The sequence below is a fragment of the Aulonocara sp. 'chitande type north' Nkhata Bay genome, linkage group LG22 (genome assembly GCF_057382095.1).
Source record: "Aulonocara sp. 'chitande type north' Nkhata Bay isolate Kocher_YH1m ecotype deep benthic linkage group LG22, A_spYH_male_GT1.1, whole genome shotgun sequence".
In the NCBI taxonomy this organism is placed as follows: Eukaryota; Metazoa; Chordata; class Actinopteri; order Cichliformes; family Cichlidae; genus Aulonocara; species Aulonocara sp. 'chitande type north' Nkhata Bay.
In genome coordinates this window covers 27,368,420-27,385,844 of record NC_141364.1, presented here as the reverse complement: position 1 = coordinate 27,385,844, position 17,425 = coordinate 27,368,420, and the positions used below count along the sequence as shown (strand labels likewise).

General features: G+C 44.2%; 1 protein-coding gene across 2 annotated transcripts; it reads left to right on the top strand.

Annotated features, from left to right (window-relative positions):
- Positions 1-7,609: 7,609 nt before the first annotated feature.
- LOC147304359 (uncharacterized) lies at positions 7,610-14,141 on the top strand. 2 transcript variants are annotated; one of them, XM_086280976.1, is made up of 10 exons: positions 7,610-7,699; positions 8,597-8,658; positions 8,758-8,784; positions 8,884-8,916; positions 9,372-9,404; positions 10,076-10,108; positions 10,305-10,337; positions 12,180-12,209; positions 12,478-12,519; positions 12,796-14,141. In XM_086280976.1, exons 1-10 carry the CDS (start codon positions 7,689-7,691, stop codon positions 13,023-13,025), a joined length of 534 nt encoding a protein of 177 aa, XP_086137102.1. In that variant the 5' UTR covers positions 7,610-7,688; the 3' UTR covers positions 13,026-14,141. The 2 variants fall into 2 exon arrangements, with proteins under 2 accessions (XP_086137102.1, XP_086137103.1); XM_086280977.1 differs by lacking the exon at positions 12,180-12,209.
- The last annotated feature ends 3,284 nt before the right edge of the window (positions 14,142-17,425 follow it).

The window sequence follows — 17,425 nt, the reverse complement described above, 5'->3', positions numbered from 1 at the left end:
TAACGGCGATACAAAATATTACACTAAACTGAGGAATGATAAACTGAGACACGAAGAAAAACAGCTTCCAGTTCCAGGGATGAGACACCGACGACCCGAAACTAAGCACAGAACACAGGGCTTAAATGCAAAAGGCCGTAACAAGGAAATGAGACTTTTTGTCTTTAACTTTATCAATGAAACAGCTGCAGCTTTCACTGACAGCATATCATGTGGTACTTTTGTGGTACTCAGTACATTTGTACTGTTTTCATCAGTTTGTTTTGGAGTTATTACAATGAGTGAAGATTTTGGATAGCTAGCTAGGTCTCATGACCTAGCTAAGGACCTTAGTTATGGATTAGCTTACAAACACATTTAACTTACTGAAAAAGTGCACACTTTTTGAAGAATAGGCTCTCAGTGGTTTTGTAACGTAAACCCTGAACCTCTCAGCATCCCCGCTCAATCTGCCATTCCCGAACAGAGATACACAAGTTTCTCCGTGACTGCAGCTGCCAGTCTGTCAAGTTATGAGGATGTTGCACCCCAATTTAACAGCATTATGGTAGTAAATAGAATTAAACTTATGAGAAAGGAGACCCCTTGAACATAAATCAGTGCGATGAGAACTACTGATAATGAAAGAAAGCATCTTTGCAAAAGCATGAAAAGCTTGGAAGTACTGACATTACTTTTAGTTTGATTCCAAAAAAGTGACAAAACATTAGCGTCCACTGTACACTCTGCGTGGAAAGAAAACAGCAAAAAAGCAAAAAATGATCACATACATAAAGGGCCTAGCATTCAGAGGATGGTCCGCTTATCCAGCCTCACCTCTGGTGCTGGTGTCCACCTCTTAATTTTAAATACATCTAGACATTGAGGGTTCTCGGGAGTGGCCATTCAAAAGGGATAGAGCAGGAGAGAATTTTCAGCATCCTGACAGCCTGATGGTTGAAGTTGTCTCTCTGTCTGCTGGTTCTAGCCCGGAGGCTCTTTATTCTGTGAAGGGACTAGAGTTGTTGTTGTACTTTACTGACCAGTGATGCCGTGTTCTTTGACCAGGAGAGATCTTCTGAGATGTGCACACCCAGGAAGTTGGTGCTGCTTACCCTCTCCAAAGCAGCACCATTAATGGTTAGTGGGGTGTGCAGAGTGTAAACTCTCCTGAAGTCTATGATGATCTCCTTAGTCTTCTCCACATCCAGGGAAAGGTTGTTGTCCCTGCACCACTCAGCCACCACATTTAAAAGACATTAAGTGTCGCCCAAAGCGCTGAACAGAGGGATAATATAATCAGATGAAAAAAGAATTAAAATAGATAAGATAAAAAAAAACATTGTAAAAATGTATGTGAGACATCCATATACACACACACGCAGAAGCAGACTCTTATATAAACTTGTTTGTAGAAATATATATGTACACGCACATACATATACAAAAGTGTACACATTCACACACAAGCACACATACGTGAACTTAAAGTATATGTATACGTATACACATGCATATATCATCCAATGAGATAAAACACTGGAATAGCTAAAACTGAATAAAAGTGGTACAGAGATACAAAAGCCTTTGAAAATACGTAGGTCTTCAAATTTGTTTTGCAGATTTCCAAATAGGAAGAGGACTTTATAAAAGAGGGAAGACTGTTCCAGAGTCTCGGAGCGGCATTGGAGAAAGCCCTGTCACCTCTAGATTTTAACTGGGAGTGTGGAACTGTGTGCTGGAGGAACACAGAGTTATAGTGGGTAGGTGCAGGCTAAGGAGATCTGAAATGTAACCAGGAGCCAAGCCATGGAGCCATGGAGAGTATCGGAGTAATATTCTCTCTCTTTCTGGTCCCCGTCAGGATCCTCGCGGCTGCATTTTGAATGAGTTGCAAGCGGGACAGGCCTCACTTACAAATGCCTAAATAGAGAGAGTTACAGTAGCCAAGACTATGATATGAAGGCATGGATAACTGTTTCCAGGTCTTTAGATGACATTTTTGAGTTTAGCAATGCTCCTGAGTTGGAAAAAAACTGCAATGAACAACTGTTGTTGCTGATGTGACCTACCACAGTTGTTCATTGGCAAATTTGCGGTCTTCCTGTCAGGAAATCCAGCAGCCAGTACGGGTGGGCAGCAACACCTCCAGCATAAGAACACTGAATACGGGGGCTCCCCTAGGATGTGTGTATAAAGTGAGGTGCTGATCCCCACCAGATCCAGTTTGTGAATGAGTTGGTGGGGAATGATCGTGTTGAACGCTGAACTGAAGTCTATGAACAGCATTCTTGTCATGATCCTGGGTCCTTTTGACCCAGCGTTTTGTGTTTTCTCTTCGCGATTTTGGTTCTGTTCTTCCTCTGGTTAGTGTTTACTCTGTTCTGCCCGTGTGTTCCTGTATCTAGTCCGCGTTTCTTAGTTTGTGTCCTTTCATGTGTAAGTTCCTGTTTTATTGTGAAGGTCTGTGTCTTATGTGAGTGTTTTCAGTTTGCCTCCCTAGTCTCGTCATGTTAATTACTCCCAGCTGTGTCCCCACCTGTATGTAATCCCCCTGTGTTCTCTGAGTGTATTTAAGTTGTGTCTTCTGTCATAGTAGTTGCTGGTTCGTCTGTGTTGTTTCCCCTCGGTCTCCCTGTATGTATTTCCCCGGACCTCCCTGCACCGTCATTCTTGGTTTGTGTTGTTAGTTTACCCAGTTTAGGTTTCAGTTTCATGTTCCTAGCGCCTTTGTTGTTTGCATTTTTGTTGTTAATAAACACTCACCTGCACCAGAGCTGCCGCCTTTTGGTCCTATATATATTCCACACGGCTTGCCCCCGCAAACCGTGACAGAACGAACCAGCCACCATGGACCCAGCGGCAGTAAATCCGTCCGAGGAGCTCCAGGACGACATCACATACAATGTGGAGATCCTTCTCAGCCTATGGCTGGAACATCCCCCGGAAGAGCTTCGCCGCGCAGCAGAAGACCGGCTGCAACGGCTCTTTTCCGGCCTGCCATGGCTATTGGACTCGCTTCCTCCGACCATGCAGGCTTTTCTCCGGCTCACACCGCACCTTCTCTCAGCCACTCCTGCCTCGCTGCCCGACTCGCCGGATGTGATCTTGCCCGGCCCGTCGGAGCCGTCTGCGGGGAGGAGACGCCGATCGCGCCGCAAGCGCGCCACCCCACAGCTGGACGTTCGGACTTCTAATTCGCCGGCTGTGGTGAGTGAGGACTGTTTTCCATTTGCGGACTGTATGACTGTTCATTCAGGGGCGGTGTTCTGTGCGGCAGATGACTTTGTGAACAGCATATCACCTCCCCCGCAGCCACTCTCAGCCCAGTTAGCTCCCGCGCAGCCACTCTCAGCCCAGTTAGCTCCCGCGCAGCCACTCTCAGCCCAGTTAGCTCCCCCGCAGCCAGTGCCACCCTCAGCTCAGTCTCCAGTGCCACCCTCAGCTCAGTCTCCAGTGCCACCCTCAGCTCAGTCTCCAGTGCCACCCTCAGCTCAGTCTCCAGTGCCGCCTGTAGCGCAGGCCCCAGTAGCTCCAGTGCCGCCTGTAGCGCAGGCCCCAGTAGCTCCAGTGCCGCCTGTAGCGCAGGCCCCAGTAGCTCCAGTGCCGCCTGTAGCGCAGGCCCCAGTAGCTCCAGTGCCGCCTGTAGCGCAGGCCCCAGTAGCTCCAGTGCCCCCGCTACCCGTAACTCTGGCTCCAGTAATAGTGGTCTCACATACTCACTCCATGCAGGGAGAAAGTATAATTTTACCTCAAGGTGCTTTTTGTAGTTCAGCCGCCTTTGGCACAGTTTGCCGCTCCAGGGCTTCCCCAGAGGCTAGGTCCCAGTCCTCAGCTGATTCTGGACCCCTGGAGTTTAAGCAGCCACCCGAGGGACCGCTCCGGCCTTCGTCTCTTGTCTCCGCTGGAGGGTCCGACGGACCGCTCCGGCCTTTGTTTCCTGTTTCCGCTGGAGGGTCCGAGGGACCGCTCCGGCCTTTGTCTCCTGTTTCCGCTGGAGGGTCCGAGGGACCGCTCCGGCCTTTGTCTCCTGTTTCAGCTGGGGGGCCCGAGGAGCCCGTCCAGCAGCCTTCCTCGTCAGCTGGTGGTTCCGGAGAACCACACCAGCCTCATGCCTCGTCGGCTGGAGGGTCCGAGGGGCCCGTTCAGCCTCCTGTCTCCGCTGGAGGGTCCGAGGGGCCCGTTCAGCAACCTTCCTCGTCAGCTGGGGGTTCAGGAGAACCGCACCAGCACCATGCCACATCAGCTGGAGGGCCCGAGGAGCCCATCCAGCCACCATCTGCTACGCCAGCTCCAGCCTGTGCTTCGTCAGCTGCAGCTCCAGCCTGTGCTTCGTCAGCTGCAGCTCCAGCCTGTGCTTCGTCAGCTGCAGCTCCAGCCTGTGCTTCGTCAGCTGCAGCTCCAGCCTGTGCTTCGTCTGCTGCAGCCTCAGAGCCTTCGTCAGCTGCAGCTGCAGCTCCAGCCTGTGCTTCGTCTGCTGCAGCCTCAGAGCCTTCGTCTGCTGCAGCCTCAGAGCCTTCGTCTGCTGCAGCCTCAGAGCCTTCGTCTGCTGCAGCCTCAGAGCCTTCGTCTGCTGCAGCCTCAGAGCCTTCGCCTGCTGCAGCCTCATCGCCATCGCCTGCTGCAGCCTCATCGCCAGCCTCATCGCCAGCTGCAGCCTCGTCTGGTCCGGCTTCATCCGAGTCTTCATCCTCGTCTGGTCCGGCCTCTGCCTGTGCTTCTGTTACGCCTGGTCCTGCCTCTGCTTCAGCGTCGCCTGGTCCTGTGCCCTCCAAGCCTCGGCCGGTGCGCCTGACACTTGGGCGCCGCCGTTGCCTTCCGCACGGCCGGCCCCCGGACCGCCATCGCCTGAGTGGCCGCCGCTGCCTTCCGCACGGCCGGCCCCCGGACCGCCATCGCCTGAGTGGCCGCCGTTGCCGTCCGCATGGCCGGCCTCCCGAACTGTATCCACGTCGCCGCCGTTGCCGTCCGCACGGTCGGCCCCCCGAACTGTTTTGGACTCCTGTGCTGTCGGCCCCCTGGCCGGCCCCCCGAACTGTTTTGGACTCCTGTGCTGTCGGCCCCCTGGCCGGCCCCCCGAACTGTTTTGGACTCCTGTGCTGTCGGCCCCCTGAACTCTTCTGTTTTGGACTCTGTTTTTTTTCCTGTGTTTTGGTGTGCTTCGTTTCTTTTGGTTTTGGGCTCGTTTTTTGTTTTTGTCTTTTGGCCTTCTGGTGCTCCGGTTTTTTTTTGCTTCGAGCCCTCCTTCCTGGGCCCCCGCCGCCCGCCCTGGTCGGGTTGTTTTCTGTTTTTTCTGGCTGTTTTGTTTCTTGTTGGGCTGTCTGGAGCCAGCCTTTGAGGGGGGGGGGGGGGTACTGTCATGATCCTGGGTCCTTTTGACCCAGCGTTTTGTGTTTTCTCTTCGCGATTTTGGTTCTGTTCTTCCTCTGGTTAGTGTTTACTCTGTTCTGCCCGTGTGTTCCTGTATCTAGTCCGCGTTTCTTAGTTTGTGTCCTTTCATGTGTAAGTTCCTGTTTTATTGTGAAGGTCTGTGTCTTATGTGAGTGTTTTCAGTTTGCCTCCCTAGTCTCGTCATGTTAATTACTCCCAGCTGTGTCCCCACCTGTATGTAATCCCCCTGTGTTCTCTGAGTGTATTTAAGTTGTGTCTTCTGTCATAGTAGTTGCTGGTTCGTCTGTGTTGTTTCCCCTCGGTCTCCCTGTATGTATTTCCCCGGACCTCCCTGCACCGTCATTCTTGGTTTGTGTTGTTAGTTTACCCAGTTTAGGTTTCAGTTTCATGTTCCTAGCGCCTTTGTTGTTTGCATTTTTGTTGTTAATAAACACTCACCTGCACCAGAGCTGCCGCCTTTTGGTCCTATATATATTCCACACGGCTTGCCCCCGCAAACCGTGACAATTCTAACATATGAGTCTCTTGTGTCCCGATGTGTGAGGGCTGAGTGAAGGGCAGTTGAAAATTGCAATCACTGGAAATTAAAATGGTCCTGTAGTACTGCCTTTTCATCTCTCTGATGTCACGTGACAGGTTTGCCCTTGCTATTTTTAGGCTCACCTCATCCCTGACTCTGTAGGTCACATTTCTCACCCTCAGAAGCCTGTAGACCTCACCTGTGAGCCATGGTTTCTGGTTGGCCCAGACAGTGATAGTCTTGGTCGCTGTGACGTCATCAGTACACTTTGAGATATAGGCAGTGACAGTTTCTGTATATTCCTGCAGGTGGAAGGAATATAAGGAGCTAAGCTAATAGCTATGTTAAGCTAGCAAATCCTTAAAGACAAAACGAATGAATACCGTGAATATAATAGGCAGGTACTTCTGATTAAGCACATGTGGGTTACACATGATAAGTCGCTATGTGCAACTTGTATAGATAAATAACTGAGTGTGAATTGACATCTGTGAGGGTTTATTTGGGCTTTTAGTGACAGTTTCAATCAGTTTCTGTCTCTGCTGGTTTCTAGTGGTTCTGATGCCCACACTTTGGGTTAAAGTGGCTCAAACTAATTCCCAGATATATGCCTGTGTTTAGAGTACAATGTGCTTCCTACAGCTCCTTTCTATTTCAGGTCGTCCTCTCTCCTGTGGGATGCTGTTAGAAAGACAGAAGATGGAGAGATGAATAAAAGAAAGGATAGGTGGACTGATTAATGGATGGAGGCTCTATAAACATGTAAATCTGACCTTACAGTGTTTCAAAGCTGCAGCAGAGGCTGAAAGAAGCAGTGCTGCTTTAAAAAGCCTCTTCAGCCCTTCAGCCAAGTCTCCATTTACAAAGAAAGGCATTTTCAGACAGAAGAACCTTTGATAGCCAAATACCACACACACACACACACACACACACACACACACACACGTTTCTGTAGCTGTCCTTGTGAGGACACTTGAGGGGGTGGTGGATACATTAGAGGGTTATCCAGATGATTAAACTGCCGCATCCATGTAACCCTAATGGCTCACATGACCATCATGATCACAGGCCAACTTGAGGTGAAATAGTGAAGTGAGGTGAAATGGGACTTCTCAGATAACTGAATTGAATTGAGGAGGTCTTGACCTGTAATGGGTTAAGTCTGAGGGGGTTCCTTGTCTATAGTTGGTTTGGTTTAAGAAGGTCCTGGTCTGTAATGAGTTACATTTAAGGGGGTTCTCATATGTAGTGGGTCAAGACTGAGGGGGTCCTGGTCTGTAGTGGGCCAGGTTTCAAGTGAAGCATTGTTGTTCTGCTCTCACTATTGTTCAGGTTCTACTGGAGGATCTCAGTGTCTGAGTGAAATCTGGCCAGTGTGTGTGTCCCTCTGTCTCTCACTCTCTCTCTCTCTCCACACACACACACACACACACACACACACACACACACACACACACACACACACACACACACACACACACACTGTCTCTTTGAAATAATGTGAATTCATAAAGGTTGTCAAATTTCAGTCAAATCAACATTTCCAGACTTTAGGTCACCAGTGTCAGACTCATGGTCCTCATACATTCAGAAAAACTCACCTGGTTGGGAGTCTTCCCCTTCCTGTCTTTAACGCAGTAACCTGAAACTCTCGCACACACACTCTGACATTTAGGTCGATATATAAACTGCTGCAGAATCTCAGAACCTGACGATTCCTGCAGGGAAACACTGAAGTACTGTAAACAGTCAACCGTCTGCCTACCTGTACTGATCCCCTGTCTGACATCACATCACTATGCTCAACAGGTACGTCCATCCTCTCGTCTCAGTGTGTTTTTATTGTTTATTCTACAGATTGAAACATTAATCAATAATATCAGGATATATTCTTGAAGCTTCCTGCTTGTTTCAGCTCTTCATTACTCTGTGTTAATGTTCTTCTTTGAGTTTGAAATTGCATTCCTACAAATTACATAAAACAATTTTAATATAAATTAACATGTAATTATTATATAGAGTGTATAACAGGGTTAACAACTTTTATTGCTTTTTAAAATTTCAGAATGCAAGAAGAAAACATTTTTTCTGCACCTGTACATCCAAAATAAAATAAAAGCATGTGTTATAAAATTTACATTAAAAAATATTATATTGAAAATGAGTTTAAAATTTTTTTTGTTTTTTGTTTTCATTTTAATTGTAAAAGCTGAGCTTATAAACTTTTTACTGCTCTAAAGAAAACTGAATTACAGTTAGCTTAATTTAAAACAAGCATTTAAAGAATTTATTCAAATCACTCGTGTTACATCACAGATAATGATGGTCTGACAGCTGATCAGCTGAAAGCTTAAAACAGATGCATTTCTTAGTTTGACCTGCAAGAAAAAAAATATCCCTGATTTGTGTTTTTGTTCTTCAAATGTTAAATCAATACATGTATATTTTTCCTGAAGTTAATCTGATCCCAGTAAAAACAATGAAAACAGCAGAATCAGACTCGTTTATCCCCAGTGCCACCTTCAAAACAAATCAGGGCAGTTTTAAGGCCAGTTATTTTGAAGCATTAAATTTCAGAGGTCACACTGATGTGAAACTTAAACAGATTCATCCCAGATTTAAAGGTTTCTGACTTTGCACCAAAATGAGGCTTAAATGCCTTTTTTGCCTCAGGAAGTCAAACTGAATGTTGTATTTTTGTTGCAGGAACATTGTTCTTCTGTTCTCTCTGTTCATCGTGCTGGTTGAGGGAGACATCGACTCCAGTGGTGGGGTTAAAAGTCATCTGTCTCTTCTGAATGACAATCTGAGTAAAATGTCACTGATGAACCTGCCTGTCCTCATGAAAGTGTTTCTTCACTTTGCAGATGCTGGAATACATGCCACATCGACAGGTAAATACCTCTGTGCTTTCTCACCTGTCTCTATTTCATCTCTGTACTATCTCACCTGTTTTTGTCTCACATGTATAATATTTTACCTCTCTCTGTCAGACAAAGATTCTACATCTGATGAAGCTCCTACAGGTTAGTATGTGTGGGGTTCGGGTGTGAATAATTTCTCGAATAAAATGGCTCAGTTCTTTGGTTTTATATGAAGAATATTTATTATTTTAAATATTGTAACACCAGGAGGTGGTGGTTAGCACTCTTGCCTCACAGCAAGAGGGTCCTGAGTTTAACTCCTGAGTTTCTGTGTGGAGTTTGCATGTTTTCCCCATGTTTGTCTCTCTGGATACTCCAGCTTCCTCCTACAGTCCAAAGACATGCAGTTAGTGGGGTTTATTGATGACTGTGGGAATGTGACTGCTTAAAAACTGTCAAGTGAAACCTTGAATTACTTTTCTGCTCACGTGGAGCACATCCATGAAACTGAGACATACCTGATACAAACATGGCAGTATTAGTGCCCCCCAGCAGGGCTGATTGTCGGCATCATTTCTGTTGAAGATTTTCTGAATGAAGTGTTGTTGTTGTTTCAGAGAGCATAAACGCCATCTCTCCTGATCACCCTGGTAAGAATCTCTGTTATTTTGAACTCAGACACAGCTGGAAAACACCTTTAAGCTCATGATATCAGTGTACGGAGTGTTAAAGTCTCGGTGAGAACAGAAATGGTCAGACTCCACCAACTTTGTGTATCCTGATCGACAATGTTAGGGTGAGTGAATCTAGACAACAGAAAGTATACTGAGTATACTGAACTGCCTTCATAGTACACCTGAGCTCATAGTTCTCCACAGAACTATGAGCTCAGGCACAGGCCTGAGCTCATTGTCTTGTGCTTCTCTGACATTTAACAACTGATGTGAGCAATAGTTTAAAATTGCTTCAGCAGGTCAATCTCAGGTGTATCTAAAAGTTACTGGAACAGTAACATGTCACAGTAAATCATGTTTCATCACTTTATCACATGTCTAAAATAAGCTTATGTAACCCCTCTCCCTTTGAGACGACTTCCTTTTGATTGGCTCTCCCTCACAAACAGAAGGGCTGAGCAACATGCTGGCAGAACCTCTGTCTGATATGAACTTCTGTCTCAAAAACATAAACTGACCTCATTGTTTGAAGCATATTTGATCTGAAGGTTAAGCACTGGAACTGGAGATTTCTGACTAGAAATAACAAGTTGAAGTTAAATCAAGACCAAAACACATCTAACACAAAAATTCTGTTCTGATTCCAGATGAATCACATTATTACGGAGGAGGACCTTCAGGTAGGTACACAATGATCATGATAGTGATGATGAAGATATAAGACGACAATCATCACGTGAACTCCTCACAGATGTTTTGCTTCTGACATTCATGATTACATGACAATAGTACTGTAAGGTGTTTGGTCAGACCTGATGCTGTATCTCACCTATTTACCTGTTTAATGTTTTTTTTCTGTGTGTCAATGTGTTTCAGACGTCAGCAGCTCAAGTTCACAGGCAGCAGACCGTGAGAACGATTTTTACCTTAACTTGCTTTAGATCAGTTAGTGTTCGAAGAAACATACCTTCTGACTAATCAGAGCCGAAAAGTGATGTACAATAACATTAATTATTCATAGGTAACACACCCCAGGGAATACAGCTCCACCTAGTGGCAGGAGGAGATTAGGAGGAGAGACAACAGGATTTACTGCAAGCAGAATCAGAATCAGATTTGGCAGTTTATGTGGTGATTTGGTGCCTGGCTATTTATGTAAGAAACATAATAATCTGCCTCATGTAGTGATACAAAAAGGGACAGTAACCCATAGCTCTCTGGTCTCATTGCACATACACTACTGGTCAAAGGTTTGGGCAAACCTTCTAATTTAATGGTTTTTCTTTATTTTCATGACTATTTATGATGTAGATCATCAAAACTATGAATGAACATATATGGAATTAAGTTGTAAACAAAAAAGTGTGAAATAACTGAAAACATGTTTTATATTTTAGATTCTTCAAAATAGCCGCTCTTTGCTTTGATTACTTCTTTCCACACTCTTAGCATTCTCTTGTTGAGCTTCATGAGGTAGTCACCTGAAATGGTTTTTCAAGTCTTGAAGGAGTTCCCAGAGATACTGAGCACTCCTTGGCCCTTTTGCCTTTGCTCTGCGATATATCTCATTCCAAACCCTGTTGATTGGGTTTAGGTCAGGTGACTGTGGAGGCCAGCCCATCTGGTGCAGCACTCCATCATTCTCCATCTTGGTCAAATAGCCCCTACACAGCCTGGAGGTGTGTTTGGGGTAAAAAATAAATGATGGAGCGGCATGTTGCTGCAGGATGCTGTGGTAGCAACACTGGTTCAGTGTGCCTTCAGTTTTAATAAATGCCCAATAGCATCACCACTAAAGTATCCCCACACCAACACACCTCCTCCTCCATGCTTCACTGTGGGAACCATTCATCTCAGTTCCACAGTGAAGGACCATCCATTTACCTGCATTGCACAAAGACACTGCAGGTGGACACAGATATCTTAAATTTAGACTCATCAGACCAAAGCACAGATTTTCACTGGTCTAATGTCAATTCCTTGTGTTTCTTGACCCAAACAAATCTCTTTAGCTTGTTTCTTTTCATTAATAGTGGATTCTCAGCAGCTATGTCCCCATAAAGGCCCAATTCATGCAGTCTCCTCTGAAGAGTTGATGTACAGATGTGTATGCTACTGGAACTAGAGGTGCTGGTATTTTGTGATTTCTGGGGATGATGACTTGGATAAATTTATCCTCAGCAGCAGGGGTGACTCTTGGTCTTCCTGGGGCAGTCCTCATGTGTGCCAGTTTCATTGTAGTGACTGATGTTTTTTGCGATTGCACTTGAGAATACATTCAAAGTTTTAGCAATTTTCCGGACTGATTGATCTTGTGTTCTTAAAGTAACTGTCACATTTCTTTACTTAGCTGATTGGTCCTTGCCATAATATGAATTCTAACAGTTTTCAAATAGGGCTGTCAGCTGTGTACCAAGCTGACATCTGCACAACACAACTGATGGTCCCTAACAGTGTTAAGAAGGCAAGAAAATCCACAAATGAACCCTGAAAAGGCTCACCTGTGTGGTGAAAACTATTTCAGGTGACTGCACCATAAAGCTCATTGAGAGAAGGCCAAGAGTGTGCAAAGAAGTAATCAATGCAAAGGGTGGCTACTTTGAGGATTCTTCAGTTATTCATCAATTTTTTCTTTGCTACATTATTCCATATATCTTGCTTCATATATTTGATGTCTTCAGTTTGTAGCTACAATGTAAAAACTTTTAAAAATAAGTACTGTACATGTAAATGTATGCTTTTTATTTTCAGTTCCAGTAATCAATCGTATAACAGCACCTGGTATGTCCCTATATATATATATATATATATATATATATATATATATATATATATATATATATATATATATATATATATATATATATGGACAAAGTACTGGTCAACCTTCTCTGCTATACATTCAGTGACATCTTTGGAACCAGCCATTATTTTACAAATGTCTGGATATGCAGACTGCATGGATAGCTGCTGGATTTTGAATTCATCAGCTGAAATTAAAAGATGATTGATTGCTTGATTGATTAATTAATTGATTGATTGATTGCAGAACCCGCTGTAGCTGCTCCAAACAGTGAGGAAGAGGAAGATGGTGAGACAATAATACTCTGATTCTCTAGACCAAAAAACAGTTTTCATATTGTGAACCACCAATACGTTAGCAAATAAATTAATATCTAACTTGTTTACCCAGCAGCCAGAGTCCATTGGAGGTGAAAACTTTGTGACTTTCGAAACTTCTTTCTGATTGTTTTTTTAGTATCAGTTCATGAGCAGAATTTTTTTTCTGTGAAGTTGTACGCCTTCTTTTTCTTTAAACAGTTTCAAACTTTGTTTTTTTTTGTTTGTTTTTGTTTTCCTTTTACAGATGACTCTGAAGAATCAGGGAAGAAAAAGTCCAGCTCTCGTTTGGCTAAACCGCGGAACTCCGCCCTCAACCACCAGAGTCCCGACCATGCCATTGAAAGCCCCGCCCTCCCACCACAGCCGGTAATCCCTCAGCCGGTAATCCCTCAGCCCATCATCCCTCAGCCCAAAACCCCGGTGAGGAGCCGAACGTCTAAGAGACGATCCAGGAACAACCGCCGCCAGATATAGAACATCAGCAGTCACAGTTAGAACACAATGTTAAACCAAATAAAACCCAAACGCACACAGATCTGTCACATGATTAACGCAGACTCATACCACACATGAACTCACCTGAACACTCACAGCAGGTTGACATTTACCTTCAATTCGCTAGAATCACCAAGCCATTGATTTATTCCAGGGTTGAGTGAAACTGCTGTCCAGAATCCAGGGGTCATATTCATTATATACTACAGGTAAACTTCACGGAAAAAAAGTATTGGTCCACTTAGACTCTTAAGGTGTTTTAAAATATTTAACATTATTATTGTGCTCTGAATCAGAAGTTGTAAAAATTTGGCTTACAAAAAACAAATACACGAAAGACACGATGTCTTTTCTTTTCACACAGAAAAAATTCAGAGAAAACAAAATTTGTCAAACCGCGTGACAACCTTGGCAGTCTGCTTGGCTGCCAGATGTTTGGGGCAGGAGCAAGAAATGTAAGAACAGGAAGAAGGTTTTGGGTTCTTGCCCAGTGATTAACATGGGGAACTTGGATTAATTTTACGGCTAGGTGCTTGATTGACTGTATGTTTACTCTGTGTAAGGAGGAAAACGAAACAGAGCTCAATTTAACTGGAATGAACACAGCAGGTGTGAAAATCTTCATCTTTTTAATTCAGGTGTTTTCAATTCCGTTATCACAGGTGTATGTAATCTAGCCATGCAGTCTGCCTTTACAAACATTTGTGAAAGAATGGCTCATTCCAAAGAACTGAATTTAAGTATACCACTACATCAGGATACCACATTTGCAACAAGTCAGAATTTCTTCCCTTTAGATGTTCTGTGTCATCTGTAATGTACTACTGTTATTGCAAAGTGGAAGCATTTAAGAACCACAGCAGGTCAACCATGAAGTGTCAGACCAAGTTTTATCTTTGGCCCTAATGTATTTCATTAGCTTTGACCCCTGGATCAAGCAGACCTCGGAGTATTAAACCTGCTCTTTGCTGTTTTTATTCTTTCTTTTATATGTGTGTTCCTGAAACATTTAAACATTTGTGATGGGAATTTCTTTTGATTGTTTCATTTATCAGATTTAAATAAAGTTAAACTGAACATGAACTGTGGACCTTGTGATGCTGTAGCTGTTATAGGTACTGTGCTACAGTGGTTTATCTAACAGACTCCAATTTGTTCATGTAAATGGAGAGTCCTCTTCACACACTAAGGTTAATAATGGTGTTCCACAGGGTTCTGTGCTAGGATCAGTTCTGTTTACATTATACATGCTTCCCTTAGGCAGCATCATTAGAAGGCATGGCATAAATTTTCACTGCTATGCCGATGATACCCAACTTTATTTATCCATGAAGCCAGATAACACATACAGATTAGTTTAACTACAGAAATATTTTAAAGATGTAAAGACCTGGGTGACCTCATATTTTTTTTGCTTCTAAATGCAATTAAAACTGAGGATATTGTACCTAGCCCTCTCAGAAATATAGTACCTAACCAAATACTTACTCTGGATAGCATTACCGTGGCCTCCAGTAACACGGTGAGGAATATTGGAGTCATTTGTGACCAGAATATGTCCTTCAATGCGCATATTAAATAAATAGGTAAGTCTGCTTTATTGTGTTTATATTTCTAAAATTAGAAGTTCATGCATTTATTACTTCTAGCCTACTGGGCTATTGTAGCATGTTATTATCAGTATGTCATAGAAATCTCCCTGAAAAGCCTTCAGTTGATCCAAAATCTGCAGCTACAGCTGCAGCAAGAGTACTGACAGGGACTAGAAAGAGAGAGCATATTTCTCCTATAATGTCTTTTGTTCATTAGCTCCCTGTTAAATCCACAGTCACAATCAAATTTAAAATCCTTCTCATTACATACAAGGTCTTCAATAATCATTTTATCTTAATGACCTCATTGTACGGTATCACCCTATTAGAGTTGAAAGCAAAGATGATTATTTAACAAGTAATTTTAGTTTTATATATTTATGTTATGTATTGTGTTACCAGACATAAAAAAATCCTGAAGAGGTGTTCCTCACAGTGTTACTGGTGGCATGTTCAGGAGGTAGAGCAGGTCATCTGCTAATTGGAAGGTGGTTCGATCCTTGGCTGCTGTACATGCCACATCTCCTTTGGCAAGATACTTACCTCAAGTTGATCCCCGATGCATCTATAGGAGTAACACTTACATTGAAAAAGCATAGCAAAAAGTGTTTGTGTGAATGAGGCAAGTTGTGTAGTGTGCTCAGTCACAGAAAAGCACTGTATTATAACCAGTCAACCACTTATCAGAGCTAAAAAGGGAACTCATTGGAGGAGGGACATTCCCCATGAGACACAAGGAAATAGAAAATAATTAATGTGTGGTATGTTCTGCATTTATATGTATATACATATATCAGAGGTTCATGGTTTGTACTCATGGGTTGTTTAACAAGATATTACCTCTTTCATACAGTCCCTGAGGCAACCTGTAGCACCTCCCGGGGGAGGAAAAATGAAAATGGAAGGATTCAGGGAGTCTCACGTGGCAAATGGGGGTTTACACTGTGTGTCTGTGTGCTGGTTTTTAAACATGCTTGTTTGCTTGATGGTTGTTGCTGCAGAAACGAATCAATAGCCTCTCCACATGCTTGCAGTGTGTTATCAGTGAAGGTAGCAACAGACAGGGAGAGTCTGGCTGTGATCCGGGTTTCTAACATCATTTCAGATCTACAGGGTGTTCAAAACACACTCAGGCTTCTCAGTTACAAGACTCAGTTTTTTTTTTTGTTTGTTTGTTTGTTTGTTTTTTTATCTCCGGAGATTAAAAATCTCTTGATAAGTGGGTCTTGGCTAAGACACACAGCAGTACAATCAGCAGTGTTTATACAGACTAATAATACACACAAGTACCCACAGCAAACAGCACAAAATAAGTTTACACAGATATCTGACACCAAAACTAAAATCAAAATTCCAAAACTTAAAGGTGAAAGAAATTTAATGCACCAGAATAATTCACAGTTATACTGTCTGCAGCCTCGAGATCACTAGAATAAATCTAATAAATAATTTTTCTGAGAACAGCTCAGGAGGACAGAGCTGCAAATTTTCCAGATTCACTATGAACTACTGAGGACAGACAGAAGGAGTCTTTGGAAAGTGACAAAAGTTGTTTTTTGTTTCCTTTCTGTCTTCCTGTCTCTCTTCATTGCTTTGGTTCCCGTTGGTCTCTCAGCCTTTGGATTCCTTGACTGAAGGCTTTGTTTCTGTAGGTCCTCTCTGAGCTATACATGCTTCTCTCCTATGCGCTCTGTTTTTGGTTCTCTCATTGGGCAGCCTCTGACCACTCTACCTGACACATCTGTTTCCTGTGTTGGTTCTAACATGTTTTCTTTTCACTTGCTACATGTAAGATATTTTTCTTAGCTCTTCAGTTGAATTAAATTGTATATATACAGTGCCAAATCACAACAACAGCCTGTGGAGGTAAGCACAGATGACATGGAGCTCTTAGTTCTCACTCCTGCTTTATTACTCTCCTCACATCAACTGAACATATCGCGCCACAAAACACAGCAACACACTTCCTCAACACTGGGTGTGAGTGTGGGGTTCTCCTAAAGGAAAAAACAGAATCCATCAGCCTGGTGGTAGGTGGGCGGCCGCGGCGGGGCCTGGGCCGGAACCACCTGATCATCCTGCAGAACATGCGCAGGCTTAAGTGTTTCAACAGAGACAACCTCCTGCCGACCTCCAAAGTCCAAAAGGAAATGTTTTTGGCCCGGTTTAATAACCCTGTACGGCCCGTCATACAGTGAACGCAGTGGAGTTCTATGGGCATCGGAGTACAGAGAGAAGCTGGATGGCTTCTACTCTTCTGCTGACCCCAGGCGGATGTGGCAAGGCCTGCAGCACATCACAGAGTATAGGGTCACCACCAGCACCATCAGCTCTACAGGCAGTCTTCTGGATGATCTCAATGCATTCTACACCCGCTTCGAGACCTCCCAGACCCTTCAGACCCCCCAGACCTCCCCGACCCCCCATGTCTTCCAGACCTGCCAGAACCCCCAGACTACCCACCCCCGCCAGCGGTCACAATAGACCAGGTGCACAAAGCCCTGAGGAGGATCAACCCCCGCAAGGCAGCAGGACCAGACAACATCCCGGGATGGGCTCTTAAATCATGTGCCAATGAGATGGCGGAGGTTCTTACCTCCATCTTCAACCTCTTCCTCAGCCAGAACACTGTCCCCACATGCTTCAAGACTACAACCATCATCCCTCTCCCCAAGACAAGCCCAGCCACCTGCCTGAACGACTATAGACCAGTTGCACTCACTCCAATCATTGTGAAGTGTTTTGAGAGAGTGGTGCTGGCCTACATCCAGAGCAGCATCACAGACA

What these genes read in the sequence shown, in the direction of transcription:
- LOC147304359 (XM_086280976.1), top strand. An exon ending in GGGAGACATCGACTCCAGTG is followed by an intron (nt 8,659 to 8,757) that starts GTGGGGTTAAAA and finishes TTCACTTTGCAG; the next exon opens with ATGCTGGAATACATGCCACA. An exon ending in AAGTTCACAGGCAGCAGACC is followed by an intron (nt 10,338 to 12,179) that starts GTGAGAACGATT and finishes TTTTATTTTCAG; the next exon opens with TTCCAGTAATCAATCGTATA.